This window comes from Eptatretus burgeri, chromosome 10, assembly GCF_056783735.1.
Source record: "Eptatretus burgeri isolate ZD-2024b chromosome 10, Ebu_testis_v1, whole genome shotgun sequence".
Taxonomy (NCBI): Eukaryota; Metazoa; Chordata; class Myxini; order Myxiniformes; family Myxinidae; genus Eptatretus; species Eptatretus burgeri.
Genome location: NC_140970.1, coordinates 103,455,934 through 103,471,987, shown reverse-complemented (window position 1 = coordinate 103,471,987; position 16,054 = coordinate 103,455,934). Strand labels below are relative to the sequence as shown.

Here is a 16,054-nt window from a genome sequence, read left to right as displayed (position 1 = left end):
CGGTCATGATGAACAACTTTGAGAAGGAACTGCTTCTGCTGCTCGTCTTCGGTTCGGGCTTGGAGTTTTTGTATCAGTGCCACTCCTCTCTCTGCTGCATCATTGGTGACCTGCAGGCCTCGGACGGTGGCTCGAGTTCGTGGATCTTGCAAAACATCTTCCACGTTATGGGTAGTGACCATCCTCCCAGCAAAGATCCCAATGGCCTCTAGTGTTCGCCCTGTTACCAATTTGGAAAGACCGTCAGGGAGAGTGAAGTTCTTCTTTTCAAGTCTCTTGAGTGCTTTCGAGGTTGCTGGACGGCTTAGGTTCTTGACAGTGGCCGCCCGGTCATCGGGAGACACTCGTTCGTCGAAGAAGGCTAGGGCCACTCCTTGCTCTGAGAGGTACCAGAGGTGCCTTTGGAGGGCCTTCTCTGCCGTTGACCTGAGTTCTCTATCCACAAACACCTGGAGAATCGCCAAGAACTCCAGGTCATTCTTCGGTGCACAGTTTGGGACAGCTGCCTCATGCCAGAATCTGACGTAAATGAGACTGACGAAACGGGCCAGTCGTCGGACTCCGCGTTTTTCCGAACTCGTCAGCTCCAGTTGTTGCAAAAACAGGGCAATCTTCAGGCTATAAATAGCCTTTGCCATCCATCTCGCCTGATGGTAGACTCCAGGGGCCCTAAATCGAGGCAGATCTCCGCTCCATCCTCCTAGGTAGAGAAGAGAGAGCTGAAGGAGTTCGAGATAGTCCTCTCTTGGGTGGGCTGCATCATGGATGACTCTCCTGAGGAAGTCTATCATCTTCAGCCTTTGTGATTCGCTCCACTCATCCAGGGGTTGTTCGTCGCTGAGGGTACCGGCAGATGTCTTGTCCAAGACGTCCCATTTTCCTCGGAATTGTTTGAAGAGGGGAATGTCGGGACCTGGGGGAGAGCCGAAGAGGAATTCATAGGTGTTCTTCAGTACCACCTCGTGAATGTGATGTCGGCATGCCAGCCAAAGAAGAGGTCTTCCAAGGGACTGTTCAATTATGGTGCAGGCTCCGCTAATCATGCCACTGTTGGATGCAGTCGTATCAAATGAGAGACCGATGATCTTGTCAGCAATCTGATACGTGTCCAGCAGCCAAAGAACGGTATCTGCTATCGACATATCGGTATTGCTATCGACATATCGATATACAATTATCGACATAGCTGACTAAGGGAACCTGTATGTTGTGTGCAATTGAATTCCAAATTCGTAACAATATTTAAAAGCTCATGATAGACGCTCTCAAAAGGCACCGTACATGTGCTCAGTATTTAAGGAGATCCGGATCTTGTCTATACAAGAGCTGAGGCCAAGAGATTAAGGTTTTGTCTTCACAAAAAGAAGAACAAGAAGAAGATGAACAACGCCGAGCTCTCTATGAGCAGCGTTCGCTATGCGAGACGCTGCTAAAAACGTCAACATACCATTCAAAAGTGTGAGACCTGTTAACACGGTCCCATTTCGCTAAGATTTTGCATGAAGCACTTTTTATTGGAAAGGTTCAAAGGCAAACCTGTGCTGATAAAATTATTGCACTTCAGAAAAAATGAAACACCCTAATATATTGTTGCGAATTCGCGCCCGCCGGCGTGCGAACGGCCACGTAACTTGAATCGCGGCACGTCGCCCACCGGACGGACAATTCTGTCGTGACCCTCTCGGACTAACGCCGGGAGCTAGTCATGGGTGGGTCTTTGGGCCTCACCACGATCGTGCCAATCGGCCACCCGCGTGGGATAGGGTTGTTCGCCAAACTTGACCTTCCTAAGTACCCACGCGGAGGGTAGACCGGGCGATCGCACCTCGCCACAGGTCGACTCCGGACACGGGCCACTTAAGCGACCCGCTCCGTACTAGCGGGATAACCGAGCGATGTTATCGACGGTTCCGATTAATTATCGGGCGTATTAAGCCCACTACCAACCCTTTACGTGAAGCAAGATGGAGATTCAATTAAAGAAAAGATGAAGCGAAACGGGAAAAACAGTTCAACATAATTCACATTTATTCCGCGGCACACGGAGAGCACACATATACAATTACAACAATTATGCACCAAAAGCAGATGTTACAAAAGAAACACAACAATGCAGATCTACTACCGACTACGCGAGCACATGGCAACACTTACACAGTTTTACTTTACAGACGGCGCCGACAACACATTTACTCAAAAGCAAAAGAAAAGGGCCACCGTCAAAGACAAGGGGACAGACGGGGCCTGTGGGCCGTGAGACCGGGTGGATCCTACCCGTGTCTTTGATGATGAGCCGCAAATGTGGCGGCGCCCCGACTCCGCGCTCCTTCGCGGGTTTCGTTGGCACTGCTTGGAGTGGGGTGGGAATGGGGCCCCCTTTTCACACTATCTCAGTGCGGGGGGGGGGGGGAAAGCGGGGAATTGTTGATGCTCTGGGGAAAGAGGATAGCTGACTTGCTTGGGTCCCGCGACAAGCGACTCCACTGCGACCTCGTCGCCGACCACCGTCTTCCTTGCCTCGGACCCGAGCTATCCGGTCCCCTCCGCAATTCTCCTCAGCCGACTGCAGCCAATCACCTCGACCGCGCTCCAGGCTCCAGGCTTCCCCTCTCTGCAGCTCCCCGACAGACTCCGAACCCCGACAGACTGCCACTCTCCAGACCCGACTTGACTCACGGCTCCACAGACTGCTCCTCTCCAGACCCGACTTGACTGCCTCAACCTTTTCTCCAACTCCCTCGACCGAAACTGACGAAATTTGCCCCGCGCTCGGCGCTTTATAGTCCGGCAGGAGAACCCATATGCAAATTTCTGGATCAGAACGAGCTCGGGGGTGGAGCCACGCTTGCCCATTGGACGGAGAAAAAGGGGCGTGAGTCTCCCCTGATCCTCGAATTTGCATATATCGATTCTACTCCGACGCGCCTGGAGGCGGGGCCAAACCGCCCCGCGCTTGCTGATTGGACGGATCAGAAGTGGGCGTGTATCATTCCTGATCCGAGTTCTCCTCGGAAAGACCGCTATTTGCACCCACGGCTCGGCGCGCGTCCCACACGAGGCCAGGACAGCCTGACGCTCGGCGTTCACAAGTGGTGCGGGAATGGCCGCAGAAGGAGATGCGAAGGTGGTGGAGGGTTTAAAGTGGTGGTTCATGGCCACGGTGACGCTTGGAATGGCAGTGATGCAATGTTTGTGGGAGCGAGTTGTGAAGGTAAAGGTCGTGGCTGTTGGCGTTGTTGTTGTGAAGCGGCGTTGCGGTTGGTGGTTGTTGTGTGATAGCGGTTGAGACGTGGTTGGTTCAAAATAAAGATAGTACAGAATAACGGCTATCTCAAAGGGTCGCAGCCCGAATGAATCACATTTATTCCCTCCAAACAACGGGTTTGGGGCTAACTACACATGTACTTACAGAGATATCTCAACTACGGGACCTGAATGCTGGTTTGCGAATTTCCTCAACCGCAACACTACCCCCTCCCCTTTTTACAGACTCGTCCCGAGTCGTCAAATTTTCGTGTGCCATCATGTGTAGTTCTCCCCTAGTACGTTTTACCTACGGATCCCTGAGTGCGACATTCATGGTATTCGTGTCCCCAAAATAAATAACCTGAGGGCTGAGTAACTACCTAAACAAACCCACTCACACGGACGACTTAAATAAAATTGCCGGCCCTAAGACATACATGCCGGGGGCGCACTCATATGTACAGTACGTCTTAACCTTAACTTACAAATTTTACACTAAACCATGGCCCAGGATCAATGGACTCTGCAAAAAGAAGGCATTTAGCAGGGAGCCAGACTGCTCGCATACAGTCTCTGGCTCAAGCAATGCAGGTGGCAGTGAACGTGGCTGGCTGCTCACAGGCAGTCCAAGGCCTTCCCTTTTTAAAATGAACCCAGTGAACCACAACGGTGCATGGGCTGCACAAACGCAGTCTCCTGGTGCGGCTGCCCGCAAGGCAGTCCCTGCAGAACACTGACGCAAGCAACAAAACGGTGCACGGGCTGCACAAACGCAGTCTCCATGCCAGCTCAAGTGGCACACGCAATGAACACAATGGATGGATGGATGGATGGATGGATGGATGGATGGATGGATGGATGGATGAATGGATGGACGCAAACACGGTGCACAGGCCGCCACTGCAGTCCCGTGTTGTAGCTGCCAACAGGGCAGTTCTTGCAGCTTGCAAACTGTTGCCTTGATCCTGGCGCACATGGAAATGAACGGGGGCGGGGGGCGGGGGGCAAAGCAAAATTGAACTGGCCTGGTGAACAGGGGCAGTGCACATGGCATGGCAAAGGCAGCAGGCAAACACAGCCTGCAGAACAAGGCTGCTGCAGGCAAACACAGCTGGCAGATGATCTGGCCGGCACAGGCCTTGAAGCACAGCAGCTGCAGACGATCCAGCCGGCACAGGCCTTGCAGCAAAACAACAGCTGCCGATGAAGTGGGCCGGCTTTTGCCTTGCAGTGGAGGTTGGTGGAGGGAGTGCGGTGGTGCTGGCCACTCGGAAGGTGGGCTCGGACCTGCCTACTGTCTCCCTCCCAACCTATCGCCTTTGCCTGACACTGTCCATACCCACTCCCTTAATTTGTCCAAAACCAATTTTGCCCCAGTTAATTAATTTTTCTTTTTTCTCCCACTATAATTCGTCCCCTAACCCCCTTTATCGTCCTTGTTCGGCTAACCTATCGTCCTAGCCTACTCCCAACCCCTACGTTCCCTTCCCGGAGGGGAATGAGGGAGGGCTAGCCTCCTGCGCAGAGGCCCAATCTAAGCCTCAGGATGGCCTCCCCAGAGTTCAGCGATCGATAACACAAAGTGGGTCCAGCGGTCCACAACGAGAGCGAGGGGATGGATGGTGCGGAGGGGTACACTTCCTAATCTACCCTAACCATTTACCTTTAAACTAACCCAGGGCTTTCAACAAGCGCCTCTCGCTTAAGCTATTAGTTCTAAAAACCCAGATTCCCGTCGCCTGTGTTGGTGTCCTCACAATTTCGGGCCTCGCCCCCCAATTTTCTTTCTGTGCCCTCACACGGTCTCATGGCTGGGACACGTGGCTCCCTTGGCAGGCACTACCCTCTGCCGATCCTCCCGCTATGGCACCCCCAGGCACTACACTGCCTCCGAGCCTACCAGCTCCCTAAACACCGGGGAGTGCCCCCCATGGCACCTCCTCTGAAGCGCACACGTGGCAGGCTGGCTTCCCGGGCCCCTTTCCGAGGGTCACCCGTGCCCACAACACTGCCCACGCGGCTAATGGCGCCCCGGGCCCCCGCACCAAGCGGACGCACCCGTGCCCACTACGCTATTCTGGCCCCCCATGGGCCCTTGGCCTACTACGACCGACTAGCCTGGTGCCCGGGGTACCCACTCAGCGATACTCACCTTTCGCAGCCACGCTCCCAGGGGTATACCGTCAACAGGGATAGAACGTCAATAGCGTCAATAGCGACCGTCAACGTCAATAGCGACCGTCAACGTCAATAGCGACCGTCAACGTCAATAGCGACCGTCAACAGGGCTCCTGCACCCCTCCAAAAGGGTTTCGAGCCTACATTCCCACCAACAGCAAAACGACTTCCATTTTTGTTAATTTGACTAACCCACTAACTCACTCTACACTGACCCCGGGGTCCCTTGGGCGGGAGTCACTCCTCCCCCCAATCACTCATCGCACCATGCATTCCCCATTCGCTCCATTCAAGCAGACCCGCTGGCCTCACTCACTCACCAAGCACATGTACTCACCTCACAACCCACAACTCTTCAACACACACACACCGCTGAACTCTGCCATCCTTCTAACTACATCCCCTAACTAACTCGTGCTCCCACGTCGTCCCTTAAACTACAGCACGTTCCTTTTAACACTACGTAGCTAAACTACGTCCCCACTACACATTCACAATCTGTCACTGTCTCCAAATCATCAAAAAAAAAATCCATTCCCCAACCTAAATCTGGCTAAAATCCCTCTAATCCCACTACCTAAACCATTCCACGGGCCCCATGAGGACTTACCCCTGCCCCATGGAGCCGGTCTAGCTAAGCTAACCCTTCCCCCTGACTAGTTTCCATCCTGTGCCCAGGTAAGGGGGTCTTAAACCCCTTGCTCAGGGATCCTGTTCACCCGAAAGCGAGGCTTGCTGTTTTTTGTTTTTTTTTCATGCGCAGCACCAGCGCGGCAACTCGCAACCTACGCACCAGCGGGGCAATTCACAGCCGCGCACCTTTGGCGTGACGTCATGGCAGCCGTTCGCGTCCCTCGTCCCTCTTGGACGGTACCATCCGGCAGGGATTCACCCTCCTGCCGGATTCCAACCACACACCCAGCCATGACGTCACCCGGCGCATAAAAAAACAAACACAAGCCTCACGTCTCGAGGGGTTCCTCACGCGAACACATGTGCTCTGCCCGTTTGAGCTGAACACACCCGCTCGCGTGGAGAACCCGTCCGGTCCAAATCCGTTTACCTGCCTAAACTTTGTCCGTCGCGGGATCGGCAACATTTGCCACGCTCGTTTCCGGACCGGGCTTCACTCCCGCAAGTGAGCACGTGGGGGCCTCTTGCGTTGCACAACACGGACGTCGTGCTCGCTGCTGGGTGAACCCGGCACGGTTCTCAAAACATCTACGGCCGCTATTCGGCCTTTGTCTCTCTGTCGCCGTCGTCGTCGCCATTCAACCCATGCACACATGCGTGTTACGACGCTCACTCTCCACTCCATTACATTCCCACCGGGAGACGCGGCTGCGTGCTCCCGCATGCCAACCGACATCTCCCTTACACACAGCGACCTTACACACGCTGTCTCTCTCACACTCGGCCGCTCACTCACTCGTGCCATTTCCCTCACACAAACCATACCACTCACACACGCGGGGGCACTCGCACACGGTGTCTCATCCACATACGGCGTGCTGGGGAGCACGCCCTTCGGCACACTTGCCACCACACCACTCACACACGGGGTCGCTTCCACACACGGGGTCTTTGTCACCCACCCGGTCGCTCTCACACACGCCCTTGCACCCGCGCTATGCGTGCGTTGCAGCACGCATTTCGCCACACTCTTGAACACACACCTCGACACCACACACACCTCGACACCACACACACCGGGACAACCACACTGGGGATTCGTGTCCCCACAAGGGTCTCCGGGGCCTCTATACCCCCCAAGCTTTCCGTGCACCCGTCCGCAGCACTCCTCCCCTCAACCTTGCGAAGCACGACCGAACCCACCTGGTCGTGACTCGCCTCAAGGGGGCATACTCCCTCCCCTCGTTCCTGGAGGAGGCCATCCAGCTGCTCGCACCGGGTCCCTACACGTTCCGCGAGCTCACCCTCACTCTCCTCCACTACCTCTGTGTGTGTGTGCGTCTCTAACCCCGTCTAATTCATCCTCTATCTCCCGTGTCTCTGCCAACTCGGTCACTTCTTCACCCTTTACCTCCCTTGTCTCCACTATTTTTATTTCCTTTGTCGTCACCTCGTGTCTCGTCTCACACGTTTCGGTCTCCCCATTTAATTTTTCCCTCTCGGTCACGGTCACTGTTGCTCTCTCCGTCACCTTTACCAGTCTCGCCCAACACGCCCCCCCGTATTATTTTGCCCTTACCCGCCTCTACCGCAGGCCTGACAGTCGTTGCACCCCCTCCCAGCTCGTTCGCTCCCACACGTGGCGTCGCCATTTTGAGCTCCCCGGTTACTGCCTTCATGCCCGCCTGCAGGCTTCGGCCCATGTTCTGCGTCTCACCCCGCAGTTCTTTCATTTCTTCCTTCATTCCTTGCGCATTTGTTTCCATTTTCGTTTTTATTTCGTTCATTTTGCTGTTTATGTTCGCATTCATTTGTTGCGCATCCGTATTCATCTTTTCGTTCATTTGTTGTGTATTCGCATCCATTTTTCTTTTCATTTCGTTCATGTCCCCACTGATTCCTGCCAGCATGGCGCATAGCCGGGCCATGTCGGGCGCACTCAGCTGAGCCGATTCGGCAAGGATTGGGGGGTTTTGGCGGAGAGGGGGAGGGGAGGTGTCATACACCGTGGCCGCCGTCGCACCTATTTCGGGCTCTGGGTTCAGTTGGGCGAGTTCATGTTCCTGCACAACCAACATTTCCTGCTCGGGGTTTTTATCCTCGACCATGGATTCTACACATTCTAAATCCATTTCTAATACCCACGGCTCCCGCTCGCCTTGAGACGCCATCTTATTTCTCGTAAAAGGTTAATTTGAATCGCTCGTAATTTGGAGGGAATCGGGGGTCGCTCCTCTCACCCCTGGACCGATTCCCGTGAATTTAGCTGGAGACAGGAGAGCCCGTTTTCCCGCTCTCCGACACCAGTGCCGCGAGGAGGGGGATGGGTTTGTATCCCACTTCTGACACAGTGTTGCGAATTCGCTCCCGCCGGCGTGCGAACGGCCACGTAACTCGAATCGCGGCACGTCGCCCACCGGACGGACAATTCTGTCGTGACCCTCTCGGACTAACGCCGGGAGCTAGTCACGGGTGGGCCTTTCGGCCTCACCACAATCGTGCCAATCGGCCACCCGCGTGGGATAGGGTTGTTCGCCAAACTCGACCTACCTAAGTACCCACGCGGAGGGTAGACCGGGTGATCGCACCTCGCCGCAGGTCGACTCCGGACACGGGCCACTTAAGCGACCCGTTCCGTACTAGCGGGATAACCGAGCGGTGTTATCGTCGGCCTCGACGGTTCCGATTAATTATCGGGCGTATTAAGCCCACTACCAACCCTTTACGTGAAGCAAGATGGAGATTCAATTAAAGAAAAAACGAAGCGAAACGGGAAAAACAGTTCAACATAATTCACATTTATTCCGCGGCACACGGAGAGCACACATATACAATTACAACAATTATGCACCAAAAGCAGATGTTACAAAAGAAACACAACAATGCAGATCTACTACCGACTACGCGAGCACACGGCAACACTTACACAGTTTTACTTTACAGATGGCGCCGACAACACATTTACTCAAAAGCAAAAGAAAAAGGCCACCCTCAAAGACAAGGGGACAGACGGGGCCTGTGGGCCGCGAGACCGGTTGGATCCTACCCGTGTCTTTGATGAGCCGCAAATGTGGCGGCGCCCCCACTCCGCGCTCCTTCGCGGGTTTCGTTGGCACTGCTTGGAGTGGGGTGGGAATGGGGCCCCCTTTTCACACTATCTCAGCACGGGGGGGGGGGGCAAGGGGGGAATTGTTGATGCTCTGGGGAAAGAGGATAGCTGACTTGCTTGGGTCCCGCGACGAGTGACTCCACTGCGACCTCGTCGCCGACCGCCGTCTTCCTTGCCTCGGACCCGAGATATCCGGTCCCCTCCGCAATTCTCCTCAGCCGACTGCAGCCAATAACCTCGACCGCGCTCCAGGCTCCAGGCTTCCCCTCTCTGCAACTCCCCGACAGACTCCGAACCCCGACTTGACTGCCTCGACCTTTTCTCCAACTCCCTCGACCGAAACTGACTAAATTCGCCCCGCGCTCGGCGCTTTATTGTCCGGCAGGAGAACCCATATGCAAATTTCTGGATCAGAACGAGCTCGGGGGTGGAGCCACGCTCGCCCATTGGACGGAGAAAAAGGGGCGTGAGTCTCCCCTGATCCTCGAATTTGCATATATCGATTCTACTCCGACGCGTCTGGAGGCGGGGCCAAACCGCCCCACGCTTGATGATTGGACGGATCAGAAGTGGGCGTGTATCATTCCTGATCCGACTTCTCCTCGGAAAGACCGCTATTTGCACCCGCGGCTCGGCGCGCGTCCCGCACGAAGCCAGGACAGCCTGACGCTCGGTGCCCACAAGCGGTGCGGGAATGGCCGCAGAAGGAGAGGCGAAGGTGGTGGAGGGTTTAAAGTGCTGGTCCATGGCGATATTTGGAATGGCGGTGATGCGATGTTTGTGGGAGCGAGTTGTGAAGGTAATCGTCGTGGCTGTTGGCGTTGTTGTTGTTGTGAAGCGGCGTTGTGGTTGGTGGTTGTTGTGTGATGGCGGTTGAGACGTGGTTGGTTCAAAATAAAGATAGAACAGAAAAACGGCTATGTTAAAGGGTCGCAGCCCGAATGAATCACATTTATTCCCTCTAAACAACGGGTTTGGGGCTAACTACACATGTACTTACAGAGATATCTCACCTACGGGACCTGAATGGTGGTTTGCGAATTTCCTCAACCGCAACAATATATATATATATATATATATATATATATATATATATATATATATATATATATATATATATATATATATATACACATACATACACATATATATTGTTGCGGGCCAGGGACCGGTGGCGACCGCGAGGTAGGGGAAGTTACGTCGCCTCCCACCAGATTCCCGGAATTCTCGGCCGTTGCTCACGGATAATTTTGTGAGGCGGCGGGTCGCTTGACGGACCGTGGACACCAATACCTCCACTGTAGGGTCTTTTGTCTAGAACCAATTTACCTAATTCACCACGCGGTGTTGTCTACCGGGGAACCACGCCCTCGGTACGTCTTGCCCGAACCAGATCACTCCACCAACTACCAACTACCTTTCCGGTTCGGATGCAGCCGAGCGGACCCACCAAGAACGTACCGGCTAGGATGTGGAAATAGATTATCGGGTATAAAAAAACCCGGCTGAACTTAGATCAGAACCATGCTGGACCAATGAAGGAAAAGACGAAAATGATCTGGGAACATTTCGAATAATAATTTATTTACAATAAAGCGAGGAAAGTTATGTGGTACGGGTAACAGGTTTATTAGGGATGTTATGCAGGGGAAGATGAGAGAAAGATGTAGTGCGACAATTTTACAGCAACTTATAAAGCAGACACAGAACAGACTTGTCATGAGAATAATACAGGCAAGATTTACAAGGTTCAAATAACTTATACAGTTCTACTTAATGGACGGCGCCACACACTCGGACAAAATAAACATTTGGCATTCGGCCTTCTCATGAGAGGAGTCTGCTGTAATGCCATTTGAAGAGAAGGAGGGGATGGAAGGAGAGCATACACCAGAGACCGACTTATCAAGGCACCACCGGGTTTTAGAGGAGGCAGACAAGTTTAAAACTTCATTCTTGAGTTTGGACAGGTGTTGTTTTCTGGTTCTTCTGAAAGTGGACAAACTTGTTTCAGATTTTTTGGAATGCACTCTTTGTTTTCCACTTTGGTTAATAAGTTATAGATCCACCACTTAATGCTCGTCTTTAATTTAGAACCATAAACTCCTCTTCTTAACATTTTCTATAAACACATTATAATGTAAACAATATTTTTAATGTAACAGCTTTTGACATATTTGCATAAAAAATTACTATAGCTCAAAACTGTTAAATACCTGTCATTGTGATTTTACCTTGGATGCAGGAGCCTTCCTTATTCCATACTTCATTGCACTCTTCCTGGAGGGCATCCCGCTGTTGTATCTAGAAATGTGCATTGGACAGCGCCTGCGCAGCAGCTGCATCGGGGTGTGGAGCCAAATACATCCTTGTCTCATGGGTTTAGGTATGAACTCTTTTCACTGATGGAAGTTAATGGATGGAGGGATTCTGCTTTTCTGCTCAAGAAATAACTTTCAAATTGTGTTGCATTCTGGGGGTTTTTTATACCAACAAACTTATTGAACTGAATAATGCATTATTCCAAATTATGAATGAAAAGCACTGCTTTGGAATGAAACCGGCACAATACATACACATATTGTCAAGGCATATGGTTTTATTGAAATGTAGCCAAGCAGCCTCACCAATTGTTATGTAACACTACCAAACTGTTTTTATTTGTTTTTGTTTCAAACACGATGGGCCAAGTTTACGAAAGGCGTTTAAGAGTTAGACGTGTGTAGAATTTATCACCCAATCAAAGTTAACCGCCAATTGCTGAAGAGTGATTATCAAATGCGCAATCAAAACCTCGTGACAAACGTTTAAATAACAAAGAAACTTCTACACATCAGCAAGGGCTGAGTGGTAGGAGGGATGAATGAGTGGAAGGAGAGATGGATAATCTCGAAAGAGGGATGGATGGATCTCTCGAAGGAATCATTTTGTTGGTTGCTGAATCTGGTGTAAGATGACCTTGATCGACCTAATTTGAGGAGCAATGTGCTGAATCCCCTCCAACAATTGTCCGTGGCATTCTGATTCTATGCAAGTGCATCATTTCAACTGGATGTTGGAGACGTGAGCAGGGTTTCACAGGCTAATCGGCTGTTTATACATGCACAGGTAAACGGATGTTAATCTCCCTTCGTAAATAACTGTTTACTCGGGTGATTAGCTCTGCCATACAAAGATGTTTTTGTCACTGTTTAAGGGTTAGGTGTGTGTTTGCAAGATGCTCACTAAAAGCCTTTTGTAAATTTGGCCCTCAATGCTAAGTGGCCGAAACTGGATGTGGATTTTCTGCGACAGTTTGTTGCTGTGGCCTTTCAGCTTATTTTAACACTCAGAGGTCACTGTTTATTCATAGTGTAGCAGCATCGGAGACACTTACTGTAAACGTGCAATAAATATGAGCTCCGTGAAGGCATTTCAGGGATCTTTTGCACTTAAATTACAACATTCCCATCTTTGGATTTTTGCTGCAATACTTGACTGAATATAAAAATGCTGTCATTTTGCTGTGGTCCAAAAGTTTCTACCTCTTCCACTCAGGGTTCAGTGCTTCAATAAGGCCATATATCGTTCACATATTTTGTACATATGCACATATTTAAACACACACCATTTTTAACCCATTCACGTGAAGCGAAAAGTGGGGTTAAACAACAGGTTCACTTCTGTCTGTCTGTCTGTCTGTCTGTCCGTCTATCTGTCAGTTTATGATCGAGGAACAACGTAGTTTAAATTTAATGTTATATTTTGAACACGAATCAGAAAACGAACCTGTAGTTTTCCAGTACTTTGCCTCTGAATTCATTCCGATCGCATATGCGCAGAGTATTGAGATACTTTTTTTTTTATCTGTCTAACAATCAAACAAAATTGAAAATAATTCCAAACAGGAAACCTACTGTTTTTAAGGATGTCATAAAGGGCACAAATAACTTATGTAATATGTTAGATAGGGTGGTGTAATAATTACTCCGTCAATGGTGGTAAACTTCCAGAATCACTTTTTTTATACAACCTTTACAATCTTTATTTTATTTAAATTGAACTATATACTTGAACACTGTAGAACACAAATCGCCTTTATGCCACTTTCAAAAACCTCCAGTTTTGTAGTATCGTGGCATCATGTGTTTCTGATAGCTTCCGCTCCAGCGCATGCATGGTTTTTCCCTTTTTACACCAGCGCAAGATTTTACACCACTATTTTGGGAACCATACTTCGAGTTAAGGTAAAATATGTTGAATTTTTTACAAATAATATAAATATAATCTTTTTTTTACTATTGCCTATTTTTCTTACTCATAAAACTTAAAAACTCCATCTGACATTTCATGTAACCAAGGAAGCTCATTTGTTCATCGAGAGTGAGTATCCGCTCCTAAAATTAGCAAAACAAAGGGACACGATTTTGTCAACATTGTTAATATATGGAAACCCAAAAGTGACGAATATAAACCTAAGTTTAATGTAACCGTTGTTTTTATTTGTATTTTCAGTTTACCCCATCCTCGAAATAGGCACAAAGACACTCATACTCACCTTCTGTGCTTATAAGAGCTCACCAAGCAGTAAAAGAAGATGGTATTCCTGTTTATAGAGCAATCTAGACAGTATGCAGTACCATTGACTACCCTTAGAGTTGATTGCAGAGTTCCTGTTGATTGTACTAGATCTGGTCCTGAACCAATTCTGTCACAGCTAGAAGAGTCTGAGCTGGGAGCACATGTTAAAGATCTTGCTGCAATACGGAATAGCTACACAAGGACTGAGCTATTGACCATGGCTACAGATTACGCTGTTCACCCCGTGAAGCGCCAGAAAGACGACAAGTGCCTTGCAGTGGTTCTACAACTTCATGGACAGATGGCCTGAGCTGTACGTGGTAAAACCATCAAGTTTATCTGAGGTTAGAGCACGTTGTGCATCAGAAGAACCAGGAACAAACTACTTCAAAGAACTGGGCCATATTCTAACCAAATACAATCTAAAGGACAAACCACAGTTTATTTGTAATCCCAGCAGAGTACCCGCCCAACAGGCGATCTTGTTCCAAGCATGCAACACGTTCTTCTGACGCATATCTTCATGTGGGTGGTGAATAAGAAACTGACGTGCTTGGTGTTGGCTTAATGGTTAGGGTGGTGGGCTTAGGATCCTAGGATCCCCCCCCCAAGACCCCCGGCAAAGAGAAAAAAAATACCCCTTTACATTAATAATTGGGGTCATGCTAATCCTATGTAGCAACTCTATTTTTGTTTTGTTTTTGTGTGTGTGTAATTGACCCATCAGCACCAACAAGTCTGAATGTAATCAGCCCAGAACTGCAGGAGGAGTAGCGTAGCACTACAAACAAACAGACAAAGAAACACACAAACACAAGTCCGCAAATTATTGTAAGGATAGATGAGAAGGGCTTCAATACAGAATGCAAGCTGCCGAATGATGTTGCAGGTAGAGGATATCAACTGCAAACCATCATGGTTGAAAGAAGCAAGATCGTTACCATTAGTGGAGTGGTTAATACAGTGCAAAATCAGATACCACCTTTATTTGTTTGTGCCAGACTTGATTCAGGGGAAAACTGTTGGTGCTGATGGAATCCTGACACAGACGGTATGGTCAAATTCCCAGGTTTTTGGAGACTATACGCAGGACCATTTCATTAAATATGTACAATGTCGGGATGCTTCAAACACAATACTTATCCTGAATGATGGTCACAGAAGCCACGGAGCTACTGACCTGATCAACTGGCCAAGGAAAACAATATTGTGCTGTTAATTAATTAATTAATTAAGTTCAAAATCATAACTTACCCTTTTGGCCACATTCATCTTATTTTGTCAAATAAGTTATTTTTAAAATAATTTGCGCATCTTCCTCTTTAAGTATGACGAGTATCGGCCACTGTGGTTTCATACGACAAAAATTGTCATAACAGCGCTTCATGCATATGCAAATCATTATCGGAAATGCACAACGCCATTTGATTAGTTGATTTTGACCGGACATATTTCTGGGTCAAATTTGGAATGCAAAAGGATGAAATGTTTACAAACGTGACCGCCAGTTTGAAGAGAATTAATTTATGTTTATTTTTTACTCATTTGCTGTTTCACTGCTGTAAATAAGGTGAAAGCACGATTGGCATTTGTCTTAGATTATCGGAAACACATGACACCATGCTACTTGGACATGATAAATAAGGTGGTGTCTAAGATACTGCATCAATGGTGGTAAATTTCTGGATTTTCTTCATATGACCTTTAAAAATCACTTTTATTTCAATTGAATTATATCCTTCAACACTGCGTGGGGTAAGGTGTTATATGAACTCTTTAATTATATATACTGTTGTGGTTCTGCAAAACCGCATGCCTCTAAGGCAATGGGCACCCAACATACAGTGATCCCCAGGCAGTTATTTTGTTAGTCTTCGTGCAGTCAGACCTTCCCCTCATGTCTTGTGGGTTAACGGGATGAACTGCGTTGCGTGGGTCTATTCAATCCTGATTTCAATTCCAACCCTTTCTGTTTATCCATGGTACAAATCGAATCAAGCAAGCAAGCACACATACCAAGCAGCCTCCTGTGAGAGAATCACCAAAAGAACAAACTCGCTATATGGCGAGTGTATGGCGCGCCCTTTCATTCGAAATCTGTGTGCCAATTTACAACGGCGTCTCACCTTGCTCAGCCTTGGCTCACCAAAAACTCACCACCTCTACCACCAACATCTCCGCACATGGGAAAAATTATCCCACGCCTACTCGCGCCTCCGCATTGATACAATTTGCCACCAAACACAGGCGTGCTGCACGGCCCAGGCTACTCTGACCGCGTGATGTAGGGACAAGCCTAGCACGTTAATAGCACCAACCGCATCTCAC

The 16,054-nt window shown here is 49.4% G+C and overlaps 1 protein-coding gene across 1 annotated transcript in view; it reads left to right on the top strand.

Annotated features, from left to right (window-relative positions):
* The window catches only part of LOC147019339 (sodium-dependent neutral amino acid transporter B(0)AT1-like), a 70,493-nt gene that overhangs the window by 19,285 nt on the left and 35,154 nt on the right, over window positions 1–16,054 (top strand). Inside the window, exon 3 of the mRNA XM_085899759.1 lies at window positions 11,412–11,552. Coding sequence (XP_085755885.1) covers window positions 11,412–11,552 — 141 coding nt within the window. The remainder of the gene's footprint in view (window positions 1–11,411; window positions 11,553–16,054) is intronic.